This window comes from Macaca fascicularis, chromosome 4, assembly GCF_037993035.2.
Source record: "Macaca fascicularis isolate 582-1 chromosome 4, T2T-MFA8v1.1".
Classification (NCBI taxonomy): Eukaryota; Metazoa; Chordata; class Mammalia; order Primates; family Cercopithecidae; genus Macaca; species Macaca fascicularis.
The window spans coordinates 20,294,608-20,322,581 of NC_088378.1; the positions used below are offsets into that span (position 1 = coordinate 20,294,608).

Here is a 27,974-nt window from a genome sequence, read left to right on the forward strand (position 1 = left end):
TTTGCGCAACTGAAGGGGAGGTGGTGCTGCATAAGCTATATGGAAAAAAGTGATTGAGTAAGCAGTTGCAACTGCTAACATTTTAAAGCAAACTACCTTGGAAGGTACCAAACCTACCATGCCGTTTTCTTCTCTTTGGGATAAGGTCTATTGTGTCCCTTTAAGGACTTTAATGATTCCATAATTTTTAATTAACATGAACAATTTCATTCAAGCATAACATTTATGGGTAAGGTGAAAAATAAGAAATCTAGCAGAACAACATGCTTTTATTTTACCATCATGCATAAAAAGGAAGACAAATATGCCAATGGTACACTTCCAATTTGTCAGAGCAATTTCACAGTATTTAAGCAATTTAGGAAAAAAGACACATCACTTACTAAGTTGTTACCAGGGAAAATTATCATGTAAGACAATCAATTAAACCACACTTTTGTAGATTATTTTTCCACGAAGGCAATTTGACAAGCCTAACAAAGACCAAGTTGTTCAAACTATGTTTCTAGGAATATAGTTTAACAGAAACAAGAACAAGTTGAAAACTGTTATGAATATTCATATGTCTCTATATTGTACAGGAAAGTAAAGACTATTGTTCTTCCAAATGTTCCCAATTGAAATCAAAAGAATGTCTGCACAGCTCAATTTTCACAATAAGTTTAGAAACAGAAAAAAAATAAGATTTTACTAAATCCTAATGAAATAACAATCACCCACATAAATCAGGTCACAAAACAAGCAAGCAAGCATTCAAACTTGCGTTGTGTTTCTTTAAAGAACCCTTGTCTAGGCAACATATTTAACACTTTAACCCCTTCAATTCTCCTTTAGCAATCCTGAAAAGAATTTCTCCATTCATCACCATTGAGGAGTAAGTACTCCTACCTCGAAGGCTCTTAACATCAGCACAGTCTTCATTCTAGGCCCAATTTTTACCTGGCCCATGCCTCTAGCCTTTTGTTCAGTTTCCCCTGCTTAGGGCACCCATCACAATCTCTTTAGTTCCTCCACCCATTATAAACTAGATCTCACCTTTCATCCCATCTAGACGTGTCTCCCTTTAAATATTCTAGGAGCTGATAAAAGGGCTAGGAAGTAGGAAGTTGGGAAGAAAGAAAGGGGTGGGGGCATAAGAGCTTTAGCACTCTTATTTTACAGGACAACTTGTCTCTGAAAATGACAGAACCAAAATGAAATTAAAAGCTTGCTTTTACAAATATTTCTGAGCTAATACTTAAAAGAGAGGAGTGGGAGGCTGAGGCGGGCAGATCACGAGGTCAGGGGTTCGCGACCAGCGTGGCCAGCATGGTGAAACCCCCATCTCTACTAAAAATACAAAAATTAGCCCAGCATGGCAGTGCGCACTCGTAGTCCCAGCTACTCGGGAGGCTGAGGCAGGAGACTCGCTTGAACCCGGGAAGTGGAGGTTGCAGTGAGCCGAGATCGCACCACTGCACTTCAACCTGAGCGACAGGGCAAGACTCCGTCTCAAAAAAAAAAAAAAAGGCAGAGGAAAAGAGGGAGAGAGGGACCTTGGCAGGAGCCAATGCAGGGCAGGTAGCTATAGAAAGTGACTAGAGGTGAAGGAAGAGCAATAAAGTAGCATAAATCACACAGAACAAGCGGCTCACTGCTTTTCTCCTCTGAGTTCATTAACGTCCAGTAACTGTCCACAGGGCATGCGCCCTTACTTCACGATGCAGAGCTGAGTAGGTGGAATAGGCTCCCAAAGGTAGAAATCCAGGTGATAGCAACCAGTTCAGAGGCCCTGGGAATAAACAGCGTCCAAGCAGTGCAGATAAAGGCAGTACAATCTACAGTATCATTTGCTTGGCTTACAAGTAGCGTGAAGGATGACCTCGTAGCATGTGATATTCCAGAACAGCATGAAGGTCATATGGAAGTGGAGACGCATACCCACCACCGTCTCAATCTTGAGGTTGAGAGAACTGAATATCCAAAGGAAAGAGGGTGCAGAAAAGTCAGCAAAAACAAAACACAGTAGAAGACATACCCATTGCTGATGCCCAAGCACAAGTCCAGCAGAAGGTGGTAGGAGACCTTGTGCAGGAGTATTCCCAAGGGCAAATGTTAACCAGACTGGAACCCAAAGGGCCTCGGGATCTCTACTGGCTCCCTTAGTGGGCGACGTCTGGCTCTACGGACTCCTTCACGCAACAGGTAGTATTGCAGTGGATTTGGCCACAGATCCTCTTTAATAATCTCAGCAATTTTGTCGGACTCTGGAAGGCTGTGGTCTGAAAACCAGGTGAAGAAGCTGCAGATGAGGTCTTGGTTTCTGCGAATGAAGGACTGGGGTTCATGCCCCCTGCGCCATATAATTGGAGTAGAAAGAGACACCACCCGGCCGGAGGATCTTACCTCATATTCCTTGACAATCAGCTTGTTTCTGAAGTAGGGGTTTCTTCTAAAGAAGAACTTGAACTTGCAGCCGGTTCTAGGGTGTCTGAGTTCCTTCACCTCTAAATTGGTTATGTACCTTAACATCTCTGCATCTTGGCCCCTAATCATGGCGGACAACTGGGGATGGTTTCGAAAAGCCGTCATCCAGAAGCCCGGGATATTCTGAATGATGTAGTTCCTCCGCTCCAGGTAGTGTCGACGCATCCGCCCAAACTTGTGCTCCAGCTGTTGGAAGGCCCTGTCGGCCTGAGCATTCACAGTGTCCAGTTCCAGCTGGATGGCCTCCAGAGGGTCCATGCGGAGAGCCTCATGCAGAGGCCAGGGCCCTTCCTCCTCCCTCGCCTCCTCCTCCACTCTATCTTCCTCCGCCACTTCTATTTCTTCACCTTCCGGCAGCTGCTCCTCTACCTCCATCTGCTCCTCCACTACCTCCTTCTCCGCCAGGCCTTCCTTCACCACCACCTCAGCGCTCTCCCCCTCAGCCACGGCTGCTAAGACAGTGGCGCACTTTCCTGTCTTCACCTCCTCGGTGTCGTTCTCGGCCCCCGCCCCCGCCGGCAGCTCAGACGCGGATCTCTCGGCGCCATAGATTTCTAGGGCCTTCTCTCCACCCTGAACGCCCTTTTTCAAGCTGCGGTCCACTGCCACCACCACCACAGAAGCGGCTGCCAGGCCCTCAGCGGGAGGCTGGCCCTCTTCCTGCCCGGCTTTGATCGCCACATGACCGCGACCCCCAATAACTCGGATCTGGGGAGTACTGCCACGGCCCGCGGGATCCTGAGGTACGCCCCCCTCCTCTGAAGGCTGTGGAGGCGGGAGCGCGATGGTCTCCGAGCCTCCCTCACCCGGCTCCGCCATCACCTGTGTCGTCTCGCTTTGGTCGCGGAGCTTCAGGCACTGGTGTGCGTCCGGGTCGCTCGGGACGTGGTCAGAAATAATGATGCTGTGGGTTTGGAGGGGAGGGGTCCTCTCGACCCCATCCACGCCGCTCATGTTGGTAACAGTCGGACCAACCGCAGGTGAACGCCCGTTTTCCTCAGAGAAGCCGAGCTCGGAGCTAACCGCCGCTCGCACCGCCCACCCGCCAGTCTCACTAACATCTCCGCGGCGGTGTCGTCAGGGATGCAGATCTCACGGTATCGCGAGAACTTGCTGAGCCCGGGATTGGTTCCGCCGCTCCCTGCCAGCCAACCGGATTCTCTGGGCTTTACTTCTGTGAATTTACCCATAGCAACAGTAATTTTAACTACGTAAATATATGTAGATTGTGCTGAGTCTGAAAGCACTGACGACCCACCTTGAGACGCATCTGGAGACTTCTCCCAGCATGTAGGAGCGGTTGTAAAATCACAGCCGTTCCTGCTCTCCAGTGTCTGAAAACAAATGTTTTTCTGGTCTTCACTTTTTTGAGGCTATTAATCTTAAAAAGAAGTATTTTGCTCCTAGTTACGTGGAGTAACTAATGTTTGCCCCCTTCTAAGTAAAAGTGACATAAAAATGTCAAGTCTAGCCTCTACGATTACTGGGGGAAAAAAAGCTACTCAGCTTCCTTACCACTAAAGCGATGCTTATTATTCATTGCTAATTTTTTATGTATGATCTGCATCAAATAAGAGTTTGTGCTGCATAATATCTGTAGGAATTAAGCCAGGATCAGTTTGCTAAATGTTGTTTCATGCCTCCTCACTGCAAGAAAGAGGAAATAATAACTATTTCCAGCCCCATGATCTTAATTTGTTATCATATTTAGTTATGTAAGATAGGAATGTTTGGCTCTAATGAAGCATTTGTCTTTAGCAATCAGCTAAGAGTTCATTAGAGGGGAATGTTAATGTCTCTGGTTGAAGTGTTCCAGTTTTTTGACTTGTGAGTTAAACTGGTGCTATCTTAGAGAGTTACAAGGCCTCAGAGAAATATCAGTAGGGGGAGCAACATACCACCATTTTGTGAGGAAAGGCTAGTTAAAATGGACAACAAAGATGGCCTTGAAGTAGAAAACAAACTTGCAAAGGGCAACATGCAGCTGGTTGACTCAAGGCGTAAAAGAGGCAAACCTTATTTTCTACTTAATTTGCTTCGTGTGGTAGTAAGCTGATGGCCCTCAGAGATGTACCAGTCTTAGTTATGTGGCTAAAGGGACTTTGCAGATATGATTAAGTTAAAGGTTTGGAGATGAGAAGATGATTCTGGATTATACAGATGGGCCCTATGGAATTACATTTCTTAGAAGAAGGAGGCAGGAGGGTCAGAGAAGATGAGAGGACGAAAGCACAGAGAGAGGGAAAGAATGGTGGAGAATAGGAGGGGGAGGGAGGAAAGGGAAATCGCTATGTTGCAGGCTTTGAAGATGGAGGAAGGAGTCAGGATCGTAGGAATAAAGGCAGCCTCTAGAAGCTTGAAAGGTAAGGAAATAGATTCTATCCTAGAGCCTCCAAAGGAATGCCAACACCTTGAGGTTATTACCTCTAACCTCCAGCACTATAAGATAATAAATTTGTGTATTTTAAGCTATTAAATTTGTGATAATTTGTTACAGAAGCAATATTAAATGAATACACTTTGGATTAAGGTTTGGTTGCATCTATGGGTGCCTCAAATTGTTTCTAATTTGCCCCTTCTGCCTTGCTCATTGCTTCCCATGAGTTTCTGCCCAACAGCTGTGATGTATTACAGCTTGAATCTGTCTTTCAATATCAAGACCAGATATACACCTAGGCAATACACAGAGACAAAATTAAAGCCTAAACATACCACAAATGATATCTGAGGAGACCGTAAACTGCAAGAGGACAAGATCATGGTTTTGTTTCCCTCTGTTTATCGAGTGCCTAGCACACTACCTTGCACAGTATCCCATAGATTATTAAAATGTTAAATAAAGGAGCAACTGAGCAGAAAACAGTTTCTCTTGCTTACAACTTGCTGCTTGCAGAAGACAAGTAAGGGGCATATGGGTTGTCACCTGCTCTCCTTCCTATCTGCCACTGGCAAAACAGAGAGCTGCTCTACTGTATATAGTAATAGATTCTTACTCAGGAGAATAAATTTCTATATATGCTTCAAAGGCTCTAAAAGGATAGGAAAAACACAGAGAAAACAATTTTATTTTACAAATAATTTAAGTTTCTGTGGTCACACTGTGTGACAAACAAACTCTGAAAAGACCAGTATATTTAGGTGAGTTTACATATCAAAACCTCGGACTACCAATACTGTATTTCCAATTCTTCTCTCCTTTCTGGAAAAGTCAAGGTAATCATTTCAGGCCTTACTTCTTTTCTGTCGAAAGAAATATAGAGTGCTTTCTTCTCTACAAGTGATGGAGCCTGTTATGCATGGCTGGAATTACTTTTGGTATAAATAAAAAGCAATAATGGAACTTTTCACAAAGCCTGTTTCTAATTGCCGTGAAATCATCTTCTATATTGAACTGGTATAATTTCATTCGGCCTAAAGTGGAAACTTTTATTATTCCAATAAGCCTTCTAGTTTTTTAAGCAGAAAAGAGTGTCAGGCTTGGACCAATCCTAGAATGTAGATGACTTTGTCAAAGAAGCCGTTATATAATTAGTGTAATTAACACTCTTACCAATGATGCTAGGAAAACTCTAATTAGGATCATGTAAGTATAATCAGGACTCTGCTGAATGTAATTTCCCCCAAATAGCATTGAGACTCTTTAAAGGAACTCTTCCTTCTCTTCTTGTCAGAACATTTGTAAAGCTGTGATAAGGAATATTTGAATATACAGAGAATGTGAGATAAAATTAGAAGTACTATATCTCATGTTCTCTATATACTAGAAGAAAACCACATTAGAGAAGTGATTATGATTAAAACTATTCCTTGTAGGTAATGGAAAGCTCAGGTTACGATTGCTTTTGGACAAGTGCTCAGGAGAAGGGTCAGTAAAGGGCAACGATTTTAGAGGGAAAAGCAAATACGCATACTTTATGTCCTATTTTTTTTAAAGAAAGAATCTTTGCTTAGAAGGAGGAACTCTCTAGGAATGTCAACATGCATCAAGGCTCACGTGCTCAGGGAGTTATTCTGCCATAGAGGCAAAGCTGTGGTTGCTATTCAACACAGAATATTGTACTTATTATAGTAGGACTATTACTTGTGGATTTTTTGTTTACCTTTTTGTATCTAAAAGGCTTAAAAAGGATATCTGTTTCTTTTACATGACACAGGTTATCCTGCTATCTGAGAATTCTCTTACTAGGTAGATATTACACATTCTCTAAGGCTTACCAAAAACCTGTCTTACTTTAGAATGTGCTAGGCATTTTACGTGCATTAAATTGTCAAATTTCATAAAAGAGGAAACAGTAACACTGAGAGGCTAACTAACAAGTCATACATACAGTAACTGGTAAATTCTCCCTTCTCCTGGGTGCCTCTTTCCTAAGTACCCTATGGCTGCTTAATCTTCCTCACCTGAATTCCTGCAACTCTTTTATGAGCTGCACATGCAATTTAGCACTTAATTATGCTTTTCCTCTTAGTGACTAGTTGATTCACATGTGTCAGTCTCATCATCCCAGCATTCCAGCATCATCTCATGGGATGAGAGCACAGTTGCAGCTTCTTTTGCCTTTACTCATCATAGCATGGGGCTCAGATTTGGGTAGATTCTTTTTTTTTTTTTTTTTGAGATGGAGTCTCGCTCTGTCGCCCAGGCTGGAGTGCAGTGGCGTGATCTTGCCTCACTGCAACCTCCACCTCCCAGTTTCAAGCAATGCTCCTGCCTCAGCTTCCCATGTAGCTGGCACTAGAGACCCTGGCCACCACGCATGGCTAATTTTTGTATTTTTAGTAGAGACGGGGTTTCACCATGTTGGTCAGGCTGGTCTCGAATTTCTGACCTCAGGTGATCCGCCTGCCTCAGCCTCCCAAAGTGCTGGGATTACAGGCATGAGCCACCGCGCCCGGATAGATTTGGGTAGATTCTTAACAATATTTGTTGATTTGAATAAAATAAACTTTGAATTATCTTACAAAAACTAACAGTGTATCTGTACCAGCATTATATTTTATTTGCAGAGGAAATATATTTTGACTATGCTTCATATATCACCTTTTTGCACTTTAAAATATAGGATAAATTGGCCCATGACAGAGCATTTCTGTGGCAATTGACAAAAAAACTTCACACCCCCAAAGATAGTTGAATCTTTTCTAATACGGTTCTATGGGAAAACATCTGCAAAAAGCCCTGAGGTTTTTCTCCATAATATCAAGGAATCATAGATTCTTTGGGAATGATTTCTTGGGTAGCAAGGAGTTTAGCAGAAGTTCAGACATTTTTGTTTTGCAGAAAGGTAGGTTTTACCATTATAATTAATGATAGCTTTCACTTATTTACTGCTCCTGATGTACCAGCCACTTTTATAAACAACATCCAGTATGTCACATCTTTTAGTTGTCATAAGAACACCATGAAGTAATGCATTTATGACCTTCATTTTACTCAATAGGAAACCGAGGCAAAGAGAGACTGTCACTTGGCCAAAATGATACAGAAAGTAATAGATCCATGATTCGAACCCAGAAAGTTTGTCTCAAAAGCCTGTACTCTCTGAATAAGCGTGAACTCACTTTTTAAAAAATTATTATTATACTTTAAGTTCTAGGGTACATGTGCTCAATGTGCAGGTTTGTTACATATGTATACATGTGTCATGTTGGTGTGCTGCACCTGTTAACTCGTTTACTTGTCATTTACATTAAGTGTATCTCCTAATTCTATCCCTACCCCTCCCTCCGACCCCACCACAGGCCCTGGTGTGTGATGTTGCCCGCCCTGTGTCCAAGTGTTCTTATTGTTCAATTCCCACCTATGAGTAAGAATATGCAGTGTTTGGTTTTCTGTCCTTGTGATAGTTTGCTGAGAATGATGGTTTCCAGCTTCATCCATGTCCCTACAAAGGACATGAACTCATCTTTCTTTATGACTGCATAGTATTCCATGATGTATATGTGCCACATTTTCTTAATCCAGTCTATCATTGATGGACATTTGGATTGGTTCCAAGTCTTTGCTATTGTGAATAGTGCTGCAATAAACATACGTGTGCATGTGTCTTTATAGCAACATGATTTATAATCCTTTGGGTATATACCCAGTAATGGGATGTCTGGGTCAAATGGTCCTTCTAGCTCTAGATCCTTGAGGAATCGCCACACTGTCTTCCACAATAGGTGAACTTGTTTACAGTCCCACCAACAGTGTAAAAGTGTTTCTATTTCTCCACATCCTCTCCAGCACCTGTTGTTTCCTGACTTTTTAATGATCGCCATTCTAACTGGTGTGAGATGGTATCTCATTGTGGTTTTGATTTGCATTTATCTGATGGCCAGTGATGATGAGCATTTTCTCATGTGTCTGTTGGCTGCATAAATGTCTTCTTTTGAGAAGTGTCTGTTCATATCCCTCACCCACTTTTTGATGGGGTTGTTTGATTTTTTCTTGTAAATTTATTTAAGTTCTTTGTAGATTCTGAATATTAGCCCACTGTCAGATGGGTAGATTGTAAAAATTTTCTCCCATTCCATAGGTTGCCTGTTCACTCTGATGGTGGTTTATTTTGCTGTGCAGAAGCTCTTTAGTTTAATTAGATCCCATTTGTCAATTTTGGCTTTTGTGGCCATTGCTTTTGGTGTTTTAGTCATGGAGTCCTTGCCCATGCCTATGTCCTGAATGGTACTGCCTAGGTTTTCTTCTAGGGTTTTTATAGTTTTAGGTCTAACATTTAAGTCTCTAATCCATCTTGAATTAATTTTTGTATAAGTTGTAAGGAAGGGATCTAGTTTCAGCTTTCTACATATGGCTAGCCAGTTTTCCCAGCACCATTTATTAAATAGGGTATCCTTTCCCCATTTCTTGTTTTTGTCACGTTTGTCAAAGATCAGATGGTTGAAGATGATTGGTATTATTTCTGAGGGCCCTGTTCTGTTCCATTGGTGTATATCTCTGTTTTGGTACCAGTACCATGCTCTTTTGGTTACTGTACCCTTGTAGTATAGTTTGAAGTCAGGTAGAGTGATGCCTCCAGCTTTGTTCTTTTGGCTTAGGATTGTCTTGGCAATGCGGGCTCTTTTTTGGTTTCATATGAACTTTAGAGTAGTTTTTTCCAATTCTGTGAAGAAAGTCATTGGTACCTTGATGGGGATGGCATTGAATCTATAAATTACCTTGGGCAGTATGGCCATTTTCACAATATTGATTCTTCCTATCCATGAGCATGGTGTGTTCTTCCATTTGTTTGTGTCCTCTTTTATTTCGTTGAGCAGTGGTTTGGAGTTCTCCTTGAAGAGGTCCTTCACACCCTTTGTAAGTTGGATTCCTAGGTATTTTATTCTCTTTGAAGCAATTGTGAATGGGAGGTGAACTCACTTTCTTAAAATGAGTAACGATCCTCGATGTTAAATTGATACACAATTTTCTTCTCTCTTCCCTCTTTCCCCTATCCACCAGCATATTAATATAATATTTGTAAGGAAAGTACCCAAATATTTTCTTTATTTTCAGAGGATAGGCAGTTATTGATGATCCCCAAATTCAGTATTTTCTTAACTCTATCACACTGAATGCCATCTTTTTGTAACAGATATCTTCTAAAAGAGTCTTTACTTTCCTGAAATGAAATTTATAGATAATATAACCCTCCTACACATGTAAATAGAAAAACATCAATATAATGACATCATAAAAGAGAAATAAAAGCAATTTATAATAGTGCCTATTTTGATATGTAAGGACATTAACATTGCCTACACTGTAAGAAATAGCAAAGTCATTAGAAAGTTATACTCATTGATATAATCACCATGGATGGAGTATGGGTATGTTCTACTTGTGATTCAAATACCTTGGTGATGAGGTTTTCTGAAATGGTGACCCAATCTCTGTTAAGTTCTGTAAAAGAAAAGGTAAAAGCTCCCCTTGGTACATGTTACTGTATTTCTTCCATTATAGGAAATACATTTCACATTTCTTAAATCAGGATGTGTCTTACAAGCACAGTCAGCCATGTGTCAGTCATTACATCATTGCCATCATCACTGCCTGAGCATGTGTGAACCCGGTTATTGTTACCAATTTCATTTCTGGACAAACTAAAGACCATCTGAAGAAAGAATATGTGCTGTTTGTTGTCTTAAAACTTTCCATTAATCTCCTTGGAAGACTCAAAAGAGTATCCACATCAAAACTTACGTAATTTGTGGCTTGAATGAAAACTCTTCTAGACAGAAGAGTTGAGCACTGTTTTAGGAAATATTGCATCATTAAAACACTTGATAGCAGAGAGGATAGTATTGTTTGGAAAAAAATATGGAATTTGACAACTCTGAGCCAAACTTTCAGTAAATTTTCTGAATATGAAGAAGTTTTAAGAATACCTTAACAGTTTATTTTGCTTTTCTCTTTCCTTCCATATATTTCCAAGTATGATATTTTATTTCTGTCTAACTAAGCCTAAAAGAGTTCTTTTTAAAAACATAAAATAATTATGTATAAGAATGCATCATGTCACAGTTTAATTGGCAGTGTTTTTCTCCTTGTCTTCCTTTCTTGGTGATACTTAAATAATACTATGTTTCACAATTGATGTCTCAAATTAGATGAAATACCATAATTTCCTTCCTGGAAAGCTTATTGCACATTAAATCAGTGTAAACATATTTATTGGTTATATGTAAAATGATGTTAAATTCCAGGCTCAGATAAATATAAATAGGTTTTCCCTCTGGGAAGGAGGACATTTTTTGTTGAGGAAGACTTCCCTTGGATAGTATGATATCTAGCATCCATGACCCCACCTAATAAAAGTAGAAACTCTCATTTTTTGTAATTACTAAAATTCGCATCTACAAACTTCCAAGAGATCCTTAAGGATGGTACTGCTCCTGCTGAGGTTGTCACTTTTAAATACATGCTAGGCATGTCATTCCTATTGATGCTCACTAGAGGGAGCAACTGGTCTTTAAGAAAGTGATGTATCTAGTCTGTGATGGAAGAACTATGGAATGATCTTTCACTATAAATTAAATACTTTTTTATTTAAATTGAATCACAAACTTTTATTCCCACTAAGTTGTAATTGTTACAATGTATTTTTCTGAGACAGGTTTAGGTTTTTTATGATGGCTCCAATACTCAAATTGTGTTTACGTATCTCATAGGAGCCTGCCTACAAGGTCGCTACCCAGTCATGAATCTGATTTCAAGTTCCAGCTCTCCTACTCACTAGCTGTTTGACTGGAGCTAGTCACTTCATCTTTCTGAGCCATAATTTCCTCACAGGTAAAAATGGAGATTATAATACATACTTCACAAGCCTATTATGACAATGAAATAAGATGTGTATAAAGTGTTTAGTACTATTAGCTTTCAATGAACAGAAGATGGTAGTATTATTTATATTATGCTAAAACTTAGGCATATTAAAGTTAGACTATTGTGCAAGGTATAATCTGGCACTAAATTTTCAATTTCCTGTACACAGCTAACTATGTAGAATTTCAGAGAAGAATATAATCCCTGTGGATTAGAGTGGTCAGTGGTAGAAATGAGCCTTGACTTATATTCTGCTATGGGTGAGCATTGAATAGCTTGAGAAAGAAGTGGGGTGTGAGGACATAGTAACCACATTTGTCCACTGCTCCAGCTATTTCAACGTGCATTCAAGACCTGTACTGTCCAATACTATAGCCACTAGCCATATATGTCTATTTTGATTTAAATTAATTAAAATTAAGTAAAGTAAAAAATTCAGTTCTGTCCAATACTATAGCCACTAGCCATATATGTCTATTTTGATTTAAATTAATTAAAATTAAGTAAAGTAAAAAATTCAGTTCTGTCCAATACTATAGCCACTAGCCATATATGTCTATTTTGATTTAAATTAATTAAAATTAAGTAAACGTAAATTCAGTTCTGTCCAATACTATAGCCACTAGCCATATATGTCTATTTTGATTTAAATTAATTAAAATTAAGTAAACGTAAATTCAGTTCTGTCCAATACTATAGCCACTAGCCATATATATCTATTTTGATTTAAATTAATTAAAATTAAGTAAACGTAAAACATTCAGTTTATCAGTCACACTAATTACATTTCAAGTACTTATTAGCAGCGTCTGGCTAGTGGCTGCTATACTGGATCTCATGCAACATTTCATCATGGCAAAAAGTTTGTTGGACAACATTATTCTAGACATAAAGTATCTTCAAGTGGTGGAAAAAGGTGTAGTTGCTGGAACTAAAATGCCATACCACAGAGGTAGCAGGCACACACTTTATAAGAGTCTGAAGGGAAAAAAATGCCTTTTAAAATTCATGCTAGCAGCATTTTTTGAGCAAAAATTTTGTGTGTTTATAATTGGGAGTAAATAAGTAGAAGTACTTATCCACTAGCTCACATAATATAAAAAGGCTAATCCAAATATTATGTTCCTTCACTATAAAACTTACATATTTAAAATAAGTTACAAAAGCATCTGAGAGAGAGAGGAATGAAGCTAAATGGGTCAAATTCAGGAAGTGTTAGTTGAAAATGTGTGTAATTAAATTGGTTATGTAAATAGTCAATAAAATGTGTGCTTGGTGGGACAAATCCCTACTGTATTTTTAGCAAGGTAAAATGGCAAGGTATAATAATTTAAAAGAAAATTTTAAAATAATGTACATGAAACAATGAAAATGCTTGCATAGATTTTCAAAAGTCACTATGAATCATAGTGATTTGTTTGTTACTATACCAAAAATTGACAGTCAAGCCATTTAATAAACATGACTGTTATATGTAAAAGCATCTCAGTATCCTAAGATTAAGCAATTTCACACAAAGGAAATATTTCTGTGTATTTTTTAGGTAGTATGATATTTAGATCTGCAGCTAAAACTCTTTAAACATTTTGTTAGTTGCCATTCATTTAAAACTCCAGAGCTCATGTATCATCTTACAAAAATACTAGAAGTTTGTTTTTTAAATGGAAATATAGTCCTAGGGTCAAAGAACCTTTTCAGAACAACTAGACCTTCATGATAAAAAATAAAAATTAAAAAATAAAGAAAACCAGGTCTCTTGTTTTAAAACAAAATTTCATCAAGGTCATTTACTACTTTCCACATACAAATTAATTCAATATGAAAAGTTCATATTACGGTATCCAACTTAATACTTTGGTTGTCATAACACATCATCCGTTAGGTGAGAACTCTGCCTTGTGAATTCTTTGGCTCTAAGACTATATCATAACTTCACTTGGTTTGTAAGCAAGCCATTCTATGCACATCTGTTTTAAAAATGTGAAAGGCTGATTTGAAAAATACCGTCATTCATTCATCATCATAAATAGAAATACCTATATTTATTGAGTATTTACTATGTAAGAGACACTGTGTTAAATGCTTTTCATATATTAATTGCCTCACCCCTCCATGACATAGGTAGTATTCACCCTATTGTGAAGATTAAGAAATCCCAGAGATATCAGGTGACTTGCCTAAAGTTACATGACTAAGAAGTAATGGAGTAGGGATATAAACACAGTTTATTGGCTTCAAAGCTCTTTCTACTATGCCATGTTGCTTTTCTGATTTCTTGAAATCTTTGGCAGTAACCAGGAAACTCAAAGGTTACTGCCACCTGTTTTCTAATAACTTCATTTTCTTGGATCTGTATCATTAGTGCCTAGCACCTGGAAGATTCTTAGGCAGTATTGGCTGCATTGATTGAATGATTCCACACAGATGGCTAGCTTAAACAGCCATGGAAACTTTAATTATAATGTGTTAATCTAAATAGGACATATGGTTTTTAGGAGATAAGTGCCCTCAGGGGAGGCATTTACTAAATGTGGGGCAGATTTAAAAAATAATATATCCTGCTACTGCTGATATTTCCAAATTAACAGTATTTCTAGATTCTTATACTTGGGGTTCAGAGATTTCACTTGCTGATTAATTCAAGGATATAAGAGCTCTAGCGAATAAATATTTTATTAATTTGTACTGTTCTACACTCAGGAGCAATTATTGAAAATTAAGGTTTGTTATCAGGAAATACATGAAGTCCTATTTGGGAATAATTCCTTAAAACTCATCCTGAGAAGACACAGTCTGTGTCCTTCCCACTTAGTATATCATCTACCCATTTGTGGTCTCTCATAATTGGAAATATTTCCCTAATTCCAAAAGCAGAAAGGAATCCTCTTAACTGCTAACTTCTCTCCCAAAGGGAGAAACTTTTTCCAGCCAACCTCAGTGAAATCGTTGATTGAATGCTGATCCTAGAACTTCATTATGAATGCAAAAAAGTAAACAAAGCAACCATTCTAAGTTTGCTCAATTTTCTAGCCACCACTGTGCTCTGCAGCATCATCTGTAGCACAGAAGATTGGAGACATAGACCTGAGACCAGACCACTTCATCTGTTCTTTCCAAACTCTCTAAATTCAAAACATTTGTTGATGTTTATTATATGCAGGACACAAGAGTTGTGTGATGACATACAAAAATCTGAAAGACGTGGACTTTGTTCATTGAGTACCACAGTGTTGTGGAGAAGATAGACACAGAAACAAATAATACCAGATGAAACCATTATAATAGCAGATGATACCAATAATCATAATGCTAGGAGAGTGTTGTCCTAGCAAGAGAGATGTGGACAAAGGGCTTTGGCTGCACAGAATAGGAAATTTGTATTCCTATAATTGGTAAGAGAGCTGGGTAAGAATTCAGAAGTGATAATTTTGAGATGAGTCCTAATAAGAAAAATAAAGTAATAAGAGAGAGTGGGTGAAAATTCCAGGTTGACTAAAATACCCTGAACAAAGACTCAAATACAAGTGGAAGTCCAGCCAGCATAGGGAAATGGCTGAAAGACAGGGAGATTAGTTGGAGGTAATGGTTAGGTAAAATGGAATCTGATAGTTAAAGGCTTTTTATTATACATTATTATATGTTTATGATATATTAAATATAATTATATATATAAATATTTGTTAATCCTATGGGTATTAGAGGATAATGGAGGCTTTTAAACAGGGGATTGGCATGGACTGTGTCAGAAAATATTAATTGCCATATGGAAAATGATATGAAGGTTATATGATTAAAGGCTGGGATATCAGTTGTGAAGTATTATAAAAATGCAGGCAAGGGTAGATGATATCTTTAGGAATGTGGTAAGTAACAACAGAATTTTTCAGATAAATTGTAGAACCAATTGAAAAACTAGATATGAAAGTAGGCAAGAAGTTAAGGAAGACTGATTTGTTCAGTTTGGGTGACAAGGATGGGTGGAAATGTGATTGAGTTATGGGATACAGGAAGAAGATTGGGTTATAGTGAGAGGGGAGAGATCAACAGTTCAGCTACAGACAAGGAGAGATTCATGTGACTCTAGGGAGATGGTGGGTATTTGTAGATCAGATAGATTTGGGTATTTGTAGAGCAGGAGAAGAGTGGGGTTTACAGTTAGACTTGGAAATCTTTAGTGTTTAGATGGTAGTTGACATCATCAGAATGGACGAGAACACCAGGAAGACATGCAGAGGAAGAAGAAAGGAAGGCCAAAAGTAGAGTTCTGAGGAACACTGACATGAAAGAAACAGGTGAGGTGGCACAAGTAGAGGAAACTGAGAAATAGCCATTAGAGGTAGGGAAAGAACCAGAAGAATGTTGTTTCAGTATGCAAGGGAAGAATGGACTTCAGGAAGCTAAGGTTCAAGAGAAGCAGTCAAATTGAGTGAGTTGAAGACTGGGAAGAAAAGTTTCTGAATTGGGCAGCAGCTCTACAGCATGGATGTCTTTAGTGAGAGCAATTTCAGAAGAGTAGCAAGACAGAAAAACTGCAGAGTTGAAAAATGATTGATAGGCCGGGCGCGGTGGCTCAAGCCTGTAATCCCAGCACTTTGGGAGGCCGAGACGGGCGGATCACAAGGTCAGGAGATCGAGACCATCCTGGGTAACACAGTGAAACCCCGTCTCTACTAAAAATACAAAAACTTAGCAGGGCGAGGTGGCAGGCGCCTGTAGTCCCAGCTACTCGGGAGGCTGAGGCAGGAGAATGGCGTGAACCCGGGAGGCGCAGCTTGCAGTGAGCTGAGATCCGGCCACTGCACTCCAGCCTGGGTGACAGAGCAAGACTCCGTCTCAAAAAAAAAAAAAAAAAAAGAAAAGAAAAATGATTGATAAATGAATATATAGATAGTGTGTGAGGCCAGTTCTTTTGGAAAGACCAGGTGACAAGTTCAGGGAGATGCAGGGTTGAGGGAAGAATGTTTGTAGGGAGCAGCATTGTTGAGAGCAGAGTAAGGATCCAATTATTATACTGGGAGTGTTGAGGAAGCAAACAAAAAAAATAATAAGAAGAAGAAAACAAATGAAATGTCAGTAAGTAGAAGAAAGGTGGGATAAATTATGGCATGTTTATACAACTGAATATTACATAACCTTTAAAAGGAATACATTGGATGCAAAGTAGTGACCTGGAAAAGCATCCATGTCAATTAGAAAGATGTAAAAGAACATTGCAGACCAATAAGTATATGCTGATTGTATTTTAATAAATATTAACTGACACCCATGTAGCTATATAAATGCAAGAAATGTTAAGAAAGGATGTATACCCAGTTGCCAACAGTGGTGATCTCCAAGGGGATGAGGATGGGAAGGGGACTTTACCTTATTGCTTCTTACAATTTTAAAGAGAGGTGGTGACATCAGGAATGACTTTTACACTTTGGATTTAAAATATTTTTCAGGTAAACATTAAAGAAAAACCTCTCGTACAACGATGAGATAATTTAACTTTATATAATTAACTACAGAGTTCAAAGAAGAAATAACATAAATGAAAACATTTGCTTTAATAACTTTCTGGGCTTGTATTTAAAGGCTGAAGCAAAAACATTTGCTCAGATGTGATATTGAGTTCAAGGTGAATTAAAGGTTTTCCTTTTGTTCTTTTCTTTTCTTTTCTTTTTTTATTTTTATTTTATTTATTTATTTATTTATTTATTTATTTATTTATTTATTTATTTATTTTGAGACGGAATCTTGCTCTGTCATCAGGCTGGAGTGCAGTGGTATGATCTCAGCTCACTACAACCTCTGCCTCCTGGGTTCAAGCTATTCTTCTGCCTCAAACTCTGGAGTAATTGGGACTACAGGCGTGCACCACTACGCCCAGCTAATTTTTGTACTTTTGGTAGAGACAGGGTTTCACCATGAAGGTTTGTTTTTCTTAATTCTGGAAGATGAGTGTTTGTTTGAAGAGTGATTTAAAATAGCTGAAATTCAGTAAAAAACTTAATTTACTGGGTTGTACCTCCTTATTATGAAGTATTGGTTGCTTTTTAAATGAACTAGAGGCCAGGCATGGTAGCTCACATCTATAATCTCAACACTTTCGGATACCAAGGCAACAGGATTGCTTGAGCTCAGGCGTTCAAGACCAGCCTAGGAAACATAGTGAGACTTTGACTGTACTAATAATACAAAAATTAGTTAGTCATGATGGTGTCTGGAGGCTGAGCTGGGAGGATCACCTGAGCCAGGGAGATGAAGGCTGCAGTTAGCTATCATCATGCCACTGCACTCCAGCCTGGGTAACAGAATGAGACCTTGCCTCAAAAAGAAATAAAAAGAGCTAGAAGTGACCTTGGTGATCTATCTGGTAATATTTCTTTTGTCTAAAGTATGTTTTTAAAATATATATACTAGTTAGTAACTAACTAATAGTTAATAAATGGCTATTTTTAGAAAAATTTATTATTTTATTGTCTATTTTTGAGACAGGGTCTCACTCTCTGACCCAGGCATACAGTGGCATAATCACAGTTCACTGCAGCCTCGACCTCCTGGGCCCAAGCAATCCTCCCACCTCAGCTTCCCAAGTAGCTAGGACTACAGGCATGTGCCACCATGCCAGTTAATTTCTTAATTTTTTGTAGAGATGAGGTCTTGTTATGCTGCCCAGGCTGGTCTTGAACTCCTGGGCTCAAGGGATCCTTTTGGCTCAGCCTCCCAAAGTGTTGGGATTACAGGAGTGAACCACTGTGCCTGGCCAAAAATGATTTGATATGGAACACTTAGAAGCAGGGTGCTGGAATTAGCAAAAAACAGTTTTCAAGTTAAAAGTAGTTTAGTAATTAGAATTGTATTGACAGTAACAAGTTAATTGATAGTAAGTAAGTTAAATAATCTGTAAACCAACTTTCTTAGATTGAATTCTGAGGTCAAAGCAGTTTAACAGAAGGGTCAGGGAAGATAGGAAAGCCATAAACAGGGTTCTTAAAGCTTGTGGGCACAAGAACGCTTGGAATGAAGGGTAGATAGGGGAGGTATTTGTAAAGGGAAGTGAGAAGATGTCAGGAAAGTCCTGCAAGTGGGTACCTGAATCGTGGCATTACCAGTGGTTTAACATATGAGAACCTCAGCCCAGAGTTTCACCATCTAGTCTCTAGTCCCATCCAGAAGCCAGAAAGAACATAAGGAAAAAGAGGAGATATGAATAGCAAGTCTTCCCACCAATCTCCTCCCACCCCATCTGTATTACCCATTACCAGTGGAAAGCAAAATGATATATGCAGAACACACCATCTCAAAGCCCTAAAGGTGGTTAAATGAGCAGACTGCTCACAACTCCTTACTGAGCACTTCCTATAGTAAGTATGATAAGTGATGAGGATTTAAAGGTAAAAGACACTGTTCATGCCCTTGAGAGGCTGCTCACAGTGGGGTGGAGGGTGATGTGGAAATAAATCATACTGCAGTGTGAAAACAGGAATATTAGGTATATTCTACCAAGTACAAGCTGAATGCAGAAAAAAAGACCTACTGATTGCTGTGGCAGTTGGAGGAGCTTCCTAGAAGGAGAACGTACACTTGAATTGGGACTTGAAGGCAGAAGAAAGGTGGGAGCAGAGAGGGTGGGAGGAGATAGGTTCAGGGAACAGCCTAGGCAAAGGTATGGAGGGGTGTGGGGAGAGAGGGGGAGAGTGGATGAGGAAAGAAGGCTTGAAAGTGGCTTGGCTTATATTTGAAGGACTTTCAGACTCACTGTGGAGTATTATGTTCTGCTGTGATCATCCTATTAAACCCTGACTACATCTATTGATTTTTTTCCTATTTAAAATTTCCTATTTAAAATATTTCCTCCCAAACATTTTTTAATTTCAAGGTCTTTATGTAAGATGAGATGTGATCCAACAACTATACTAGCCCACATGTGCAATGATAAGGCAGAAACCACAATACAGAAAATACAATAAAACAGCCTTAATTTAAATATTTAAAGTGGAGCTGTCTAGATTTTCAGAAAGCAATAATTTATCTCCTGGAAATTGACTGATACGTTTTTTGACACTGTTAGTTTCAGTTATTTTTCAAGGCATCACTAAACCCTCGAAGAGAACAGTCTTAATTTATAGTTTGAGTAGGCTTATTTAAGGGGAAAAAGAAAATTGCAAGATGTCGTTTTTACTTCCATTCCAAAAATAGGTATAACATTATCATAGACACCTCTATGAAAGTAGAACTTCATTAATTGGGACTCCACTGAGAAAATTTTTCCATAATCTCATTAGTTTTGCCTTTGCTTAGCAAATCATCATTTTATGGTTATCATAAACCAATAATAAACTAGGCATATTGTAATTATATTTACAGTATGAAAGACAGCACTTTTCATTCAACCTCATCAATCTTGGAAACCTATTTTTTCATTAAATCAATATTTCTGAAATACCTAAAATGTGCTTGGCATTCTATGTACTGGGGATATATGGTTGTCCCTTGGTATCCAGGGGGATTGGTTCCAGTACCCCTTCAGATACCAAAATCCATGGATGCTGAAGTCCTTGATAGAAAATGATGTAGTATTTGTGTATAACATACACACATCCTCCCCTATACTTCAAATCATCTCTACATTATTCATCATATCTAATACAATGTAAATGCTATATAAACAATGTTATACTGTATTCTTTTTTAATTTGTATTATTTTTTACTGTTACATATTTTCTTGAAATATTTTCAATTCATGGTTGATTAAATCTGCAGATGCAGAACCCTTGGATATGAAGGGTGGACTGTAGGGTTGAACGAGATATGCTAAATCTCTGCCTATTAGGAGTTTATATTTTGATGTGGGGAGAAAGATAATAAATATGAAAACATGTAAAAAAATAATTCAAAGGACCCAAGAAATGCTCTAAAGAAAGTAATTTAAAAGTGTGACTGGGGCTAAGGTAGTGGGAGAGGCTTTTGTGTGAAGGTGATATTTAAGTTAGACCTAAGTGGTGAGAAGGTGTCAGATGTAAAGATCCACTAAGAATTGCTTTATAAACAGAATGAACAAAGGAGCAAAGACCCTGAGACAGGTTTAGTTAACAAAAAAGAAGAGTAGTGTGGCTGAGTAGTGAACATCCTTATTTTGGAAATGAGGTCAGAAAGATGAAGGTGGTCAGATCATGTGAGGCTTTAAAGGCTATAAGGAAGCTGGATTTTATTCTAGTTACAATGAGAATCTGTTTGAATTTTTGGAAGGGTGAGGGTAGGGTGAGTTTTTGGTAGGGCGAGAATCTGAATTTTTGGTAGGGTGGATTCGACGTAATTGAATCCATGCTTTGGAAAAATCATTTGCGCTGTTTTGTGGGGATTAGGTAGGGAGGAAGAGTTGAGGCAGGAAAACTGCTGAAGTAGTTGCTGCAGTGGTCCAGGAAAAGTGGCTTGAACTAGGGTTGTAGCTGTAGACACTATGAGAAGTGGTAAGATTCAGAATATGATTTGGATAGGCAAAGTATAGCAGAGCTGTTGGTGCTCTGTCCATATCCCTTTGCATGCACTGTTTCAATGTGTGCTGAAGGCTTCCTACTGCCAGGCCAGAATGCTAGGGAATTGATACCCTAGGAGCTGTCCTTAGCCAAAGTCAACTCTAGGAGCCATCCTTAGCCAAAATCAGATGGGAGTTGGAGGAGGAACATTCCAGCTTCCTCTCCTCTTGGGGAGAGAACAACTCCAATACATGTTCTACACTATCTCTCAAAGGTCCCAGCTGGCCCCTGTCAGTAACCTGCTCATCCTCACACTTTGTACTTGGTTCCCTTCCTTCCTTTCTCCTTTCCCTACCTCCACATGAGTGCCTCCCAGGATCACCTCCTAAAGAAGCAACTTACACTCCAATTCCTGACCCAACATCAGCTTCTAGGGAAATGCAATCTGAAACACTAATTTTAGTGAATTCTAAGTAATTAATCAGCAGGGCCTATAATAAGGACCTATAATAGGTAATGGTTTGGGATTATTTGATTTGTTAGACATACTACAAGAAGACAAAACTGTATTTCTACTTCAAATTCATTCTTTTATCTACTTCCAAGGTTCTGCTTATGAAGCTTCTGAGGATAAATTATCTTGACCATTTTCAGCAAATTCACTTTTGTCAAACCAGGAAAAAGTGATTTGTAGAAAGAGGTGGCATTTCTCTAGCATCTCTTTGCCATGTTAGGCAATGTCTACCATGACAATAGAGCTCTCTGGAATTTAGTTGTGATCAATGATCACTAGGCTCTTAATAAAATCTTGTTAAACTATTGTTACCAGGATTTGGGTTAAAGGTTCAGACATAATGACTAACCATCATGGTTTGCCTGTGGCTAGTGTTTTCCTGGCTTGTGAAATTCAGTGTTAATACTGGCCAGTCTCAAGCAAACCAGGATTGTTGGTCACCCTGTCAGGGTTTAGGCCCTGGGGTAAGAAATATTTGAGTTCTAATTCCTGAATTGTCATTTATTGACTTGGTGATTATAGTCAAATGGATTAACATTTATATGTCCTCACTGCTTATCTGTAGAGTTAATGCTAGTACCAAATCTATAAATCTGTTGTGAAGATTAAATGAGGCTATCCATATGTGGTGGGCAGAATAATGCCCTCCCCCCAGAAAGATGTCCATGTTCTAGTCTTTATAACCTGTGAATATGCTGTTACATAGCAAGGGGGAATTAAGGTTGCAGGTGGAATTAAGGTTTCTCATCAGCTGACCTTGAGATAGGGATATTGTCCTAGATTAGTCAAGTGGGCCCAATGTAATCACAAGCGTTCTTTAAAGTAAAAAAGGGAGGCAGAAGAAATCAGAGTGACACAATGTGTGAAGATCTCAACCAGCCACTGTTAGTTTTGAAGACAGAGGAAGGGACCACTAGCCAAGGAATATGGGCAGCATCTAGAAGCTGGAAAGGTCAAGGAAATGGATTATCCCCTAGAAGTTCCAGAAAGGAATGTAGCCCTTCTGATACCTTCAGTTTAACCCCATGAAACACATTTTAGACTTCTCATTTCCAGAACTGTAAGGTAATAAATTTGTGCCCTTTAAAGTCACTAAATGTGTGATAATGTTTTACAGCAGCTATAGAAAACTCAACATATAAAACATTAATACCTTATCTGACATATAGTGTTCATGTAATACTGTCAGTTAACTCAGCTCCAGTGTTGAAACTCACAGGAAGCCTTTGTCTTTTCTGCATTCTGATAGGTGGGACATGAAAAAAGGAGCCATCCTCTCCTATGCTAGTGATTCATTAACACACTTCTTAATAATTAACTCCTAAATAAAAAATTGTTTTGGATACCTCAGGCTAGATATATTATCTTGTTCTTTTGAACCCATAGGCATTGTGTGCATATCTATTACGATACTTGTTTTACCTCGTTTCTAGCTATTTGTGATTTTACTTATCTCTCTTAGTTTATAAAGAAGTTGAACATGGAAACAATTTTTACTCACTTTTCTATTCTCAGGATGTTATCAATTTGCATAACGTAGCCAATGTACATTAAATATTAATAAGTAATAAGTATGGGAAAAGAGGAAGTGAAGGCAAGCAGTTTTCTGATGTGACCTAGAAATTGCACAGTTTTGTCCGCTCTCATGCCACTGGCAAAACTTGGTTTGCAAGAGAAACAGAGGGAAATTTGTCTCTAGTTAACATAGTTTTGTGCTTACCGAAAATTCTGGGGGAAAAAAGGGAGAACTGAATGTTGAAGAACAATGAGCAGTCTCTCTGTCTAATGGTTTTAAGAATAATTTGAACCAATTAGAAGTTATCTATAATTAATTATAAGTTTAGAAAGCTATAAGGGAAGAAAGTGCCCCAAAGGTATGGTGAACTAGAAATGTAAGTAAATTCTCATCCTGAAAGGCTTATTGAATTATATATACACACACACACACACACACACACACATACATATATATGTATGTGTATGTATGTAGGTAGGTATAGGTATAGGTATGGCTAAAGAGATAGAGATAGATGATGGACGTTCCTCTGCACTCAACTTGTACCACATAGAATCTCTAATGTTTGAACAATACTATTCACAGCTTTTTATTTTGTCACCTAAGAGGCCAAGATGACTTTTTAGGGCACATCTTTAACAGTTATTAATGTTGAAATAGTTAATTCTACAGTGTACTGTGAATTGAAACTGAGAAAGTAAAATCAATATGGTCCAAAAGAATGTTACCTAACACATTTTACTGTTTTCTGACGTTGATGGTGTTTTGGCAGTGACTGGCTGTGGGCAAGGATAACATGCAACATTAGATGGAAATATAGTTGTGGAATTTTAATAAACTGTTGGTCTGTCAATAATTTGCTTTTATTCAAACCATTTTTAAATTTGGCAGTTATTAATAAATCTCAGTCCAGAAAAAAGTGTCAACTTTTCTTAGGAAGATGTGTATAGTAGCAAGAGAATAAAGAAAAGACAGGCCTTCACATCTTCCAGAAAGAGATTTTATTTTGCCCCAACCTACTGAATTTGTACTTTCAGAGTTTGCCATAGTACTTCAGGACCCAAAGTCACAATGAGAGGAATAATAGGAACTAACAGAGTCATGTCCAAATAGTAAGTTTCAAATAGTACATTTTAGGTGATAGTTACTATTTCTTGGAATACTGAATAGTTCTGATGAATACAATACTCATTTCCTTCCATATTTGAGTATTTTTTCATACAAATGCAAAAATGAAAGAAGAAAAGCCTTGCTTTAAATGGACAAGTTCCTTAAATTTCTGAATATATCATTTTATCCTGCTTGTTGATAAAATTCCACAGTATTGAAGAGCTGGGAATTTTTAGAATTCACAGGGACCATGCATAATATTTGGTAATGGCTTGATGTGCTTCATGACATATGTTATCTTTCTCCTTCTGCTCAAGCTCTACTTTGCATAATTATTTTCCTGACTTCTGCCTCAGGCAATCAAGTCTAATGAGGACATTTTTGGCCTTTTGCTAAGTTACCAGTGCTGGTGTCAAAGAACTATTGTCCTTCCCCCCTTTCTTTCACCCTTTGAATCTGAGTCCAAAATAAATGAATGGTAACAAGTTCTCTTCACTGCTTTTTAGTGTAAAGTTTCAGTTCAGGGAAAGTTCTGTTCGAGAATGAATTCCAGCAGTGTTCCCAATGCCAGCAGGCAGCATAAAGGTCTTGGAGTGTGGAAGTAAGCCAGAATAAATTCTTCTCAATTTGAGTGAAGTCATTTATATATGATAACATATGATTATGATTCTTAATGCAAACTTCATGGCCATCTTAAGAGCCTAAATGATCAGTATTTATAGACAGCAAACTTAGGGTTGAAATCATCTTACTGTGTTTTTTATCCCAATAAGATATTATTCATATACAAAACATGGAAGAAGGTCCTAAGAGATAGAGAATTCTTTGGTTGTAGCACAGTGGTTGGACTTCTGAGGTGGTCAGGTTGAAAGATTTTAGAGTGGTTATACGGGCAGAGCAGTGAGAGAGGAAGGGAGGGAGAGAGAGACAGAGAGAGAGAGAGACAGAGAGAGAGCCAGAAAGCACACAAACATAGGCATTTATGCACATGCAGAGTACAACCTCCCTCAGGGCTTCTCCTTCAGAGGTGAAGGGCAGTTCTGAGCACCCATCTGGAGAGACAGTTTTGTTTCTCTTCCTCCTTGGAGATGACGGGGACTTCCTGGAAGCCTTGGCCTTACCCATGTGCAACTAGGCTGTGTGATCCTCCCTAGAGCAGGGAGGTTCTGTCTGCTCAGAGTCATGCTCCTTGGGTATGGTTCTGTATTCTCTCTTCTATTAGATGTGTATGTGTCTTAAGAGGGAAAAACCATTTTACCTTTTATTGATTCTTCCTACATTCACTCTTCATCTTCCAATGCCTTCTCCACACTACAGCCAGAGTGATCTGCTGAGTAGTATCGGATTATGTCACATCCTTACTTAAACTGCCTCAATGGCTGAGCAGTACTCTTAGGATAAAAATCAGCATTTTAAAAAATACTTTAAGTTCTGGGGTACATGTGCAGAATGTGCAGGTTTGTTGCATAGGTATACACGTGCCATGGTGGTTTGCTGCACCCATCAATCCGTCATCTGCATTAGGTATTTCTCCTAATGCTTTCCCTCCCCTAGCTCCCCAACCCCCCACAGGCCCCAGTGTGTGATGCTCCCCTCCCTGTGTCCATGTGTTCTCATTGTTGAACTCCCACTTATGAGTGAGAACATGCAGTGTTTGGTTTTCTCTTCCTGTGTTAGTTTGCAGAGAATGATGGTTTCCAGCTTCATCCATGTCCCTGCAAAGGACATGAAGTCATCCTTTTTTATGGCTGCATAGTATTCCATGATGTATATGTGCCACATTTTCTTAATCTAGTCTATCATTGAAGGGCATTTGAGTTGGTTCCAAGTCTTTGCTATTGAGAATAGTGCTGCAATAAACATATGTGTCCATGTGTCTTTATAGTAGAATGATTTATAATCCTTTGGGTATATACCCAGTAATGGGATTGCTGGGTCAAATGGTATTTCTGGTTCTAGATCCTTGAGGAATCACCACACTGTCTTCCACAATGGTAGAACTAATTTACACTCCCACCAACAGTGTAAAACGTTCCTATTTGTCCACATCCTCTCCAGCATTTGTTGTTTCCTGACTTTTTAATGATCACCATTCTAACTAGCATGGTTTTGATTTGCATTTCTCTAATGACCAGTGATGATGAGCTTTTTTTCATGTTTGTTGGCTGCATAAATGTCTTCTTTTGAGAAGTGTCTGTTCATATCCTTTGCCCACTTTTTGATGGGGTTGTTTTTTTCTTATAAATTTGTTTAATTTAAATCCCATGTAGATTTGGGATATTAGCCCTTTGTCAGATGGATAGATTGCAAAAATTTTCTCTCATTCTGTAGGTTGCCTGTTCACTCTGATGATAGTTTCTTTGGCTGTGCATAGTTTAATTTTTAGTTTAATTAGATCCCATTTGTCTATTTTGGCTTTTGTTACAGTTGCTTTTGGTGTTTTAGTCATGAAGTCTTTGCCCATGCCTATGTCCTGAATGATATTGCCTTGGTTTTCTTCTAGGGTTTTTATGGTTTTAGGTCTTACATTTAAGTCTTTAATCCATCTTGAGTTAATTTTTGTATAAGGTGTAATGAAGGGGTCCAGTTGCAGTTTTCTGCATATGGCTAGCCAGTTTTCCCAATACCATTTGTTAAATAATCCTTTCCCCATTTCTTGTTTTTGTCAGGTTTGTCAAAGATCAGATGAATGTAGATGTGTGGCATTATTTCTGAGGCCTCTGTTTTGTTTTGGTACCTGTACCATGCAAAATCAGCATTCTTTTATCTCATCCAGTGTGCTCTCTCTTTCTCTTCTCTGGCCACAGTTACATCTTTCTTTTCTGCCTTTAGTACAAATTCCTTCCTGCCTTGGCTTCTTTTTATGCTATGTGCTTTGCCTGAATTTCTCTTTACCTCCACCCTTCCCCTCAACTTTACCCTCTTTATCTGGCTACCTCCTTCTTGTCATTCTCTTTTCAACTCAAAAGTTGCTTCCTTCAGGAAGACTTCTTGAATCTTTACACAAAGTTAGGCCACTTCTGCCCCCTTACACACTCTTGTTGCACTCTGCAATCCCCATTTGCCACACTTAATACAATTGTAGATATTTAATAACCTTTCCCCTTGTCAGATTATAAGCTCAGTGATGACACTAAATATGTCTGTTAATTACTGTATGTCAAGTACCTAGTGTAGTTGAGGAAAAGACATCTACAACATCTGGCATGTTGTAGATGATCGATATATATTTCTTGAATGAATAAATGAAGCAAACAAATGACCAACTGGATAGCTGAATGGCCATCCACTCCCCCTTCCCCCAACAACTCAGGGCAGGAAAGCAAGAGACAGGTGACCATAGGGGTAAGGGAGGGCTGGTCAAGGAAGGGGGCTGGTAAGCCCTATTCTTAAAAGTAGTTACAATTCAGAAGGGTCATAGATAAAATAGCAAAAACGATATCCTGAAGAATTAAGACTTTGGATCAGAATGGTGAGCCAGTCCTGTAATGATTGCCTAGGGACAGAAATAAAGAGCCAAATATCCTGCAATAAGAAACAGTGGGGGCCCTGCGCGATGGCTCATGCCTGTAATCCGGACACTTTGGGAGGCCAACGTGGGC

At 38.7% G+C, this 27,974-nt stretch overlaps 1 protein-coding gene across 1 annotated transcript; it reads right to left on the reverse strand.

The window, feature by feature from the left end:
* Positions 1-251: 251 nt before the first annotated feature.
* On the reverse strand, positions 252-3,522 carry TSPYL1 (TSPY like 1). Its single transcript, XM_005551640.5, has one exon. The coding sequence runs from the start codon at positions 3,418-3,420 to the stop codon at positions 2,095-2,097; it is 1,326 nt and encodes a 441-aa protein (XP_005551697.2). The 5' UTR covers positions 3,421-3,522; the 3' UTR covers positions 252-2,094.
* Between the last annotated feature and the right edge of the window lie 24,452 nt (positions 3,523-27,974).

Excerpts from the sequence above, each read along its gene's own strand:
- TSPYL1 (XM_005551640.5), bottom strand. The coding sequence starts at position 3,420 with ATGAGCGGCGTGGATGGGGTCGAGAGGACCCCTCCCCTCCAAACCCAC.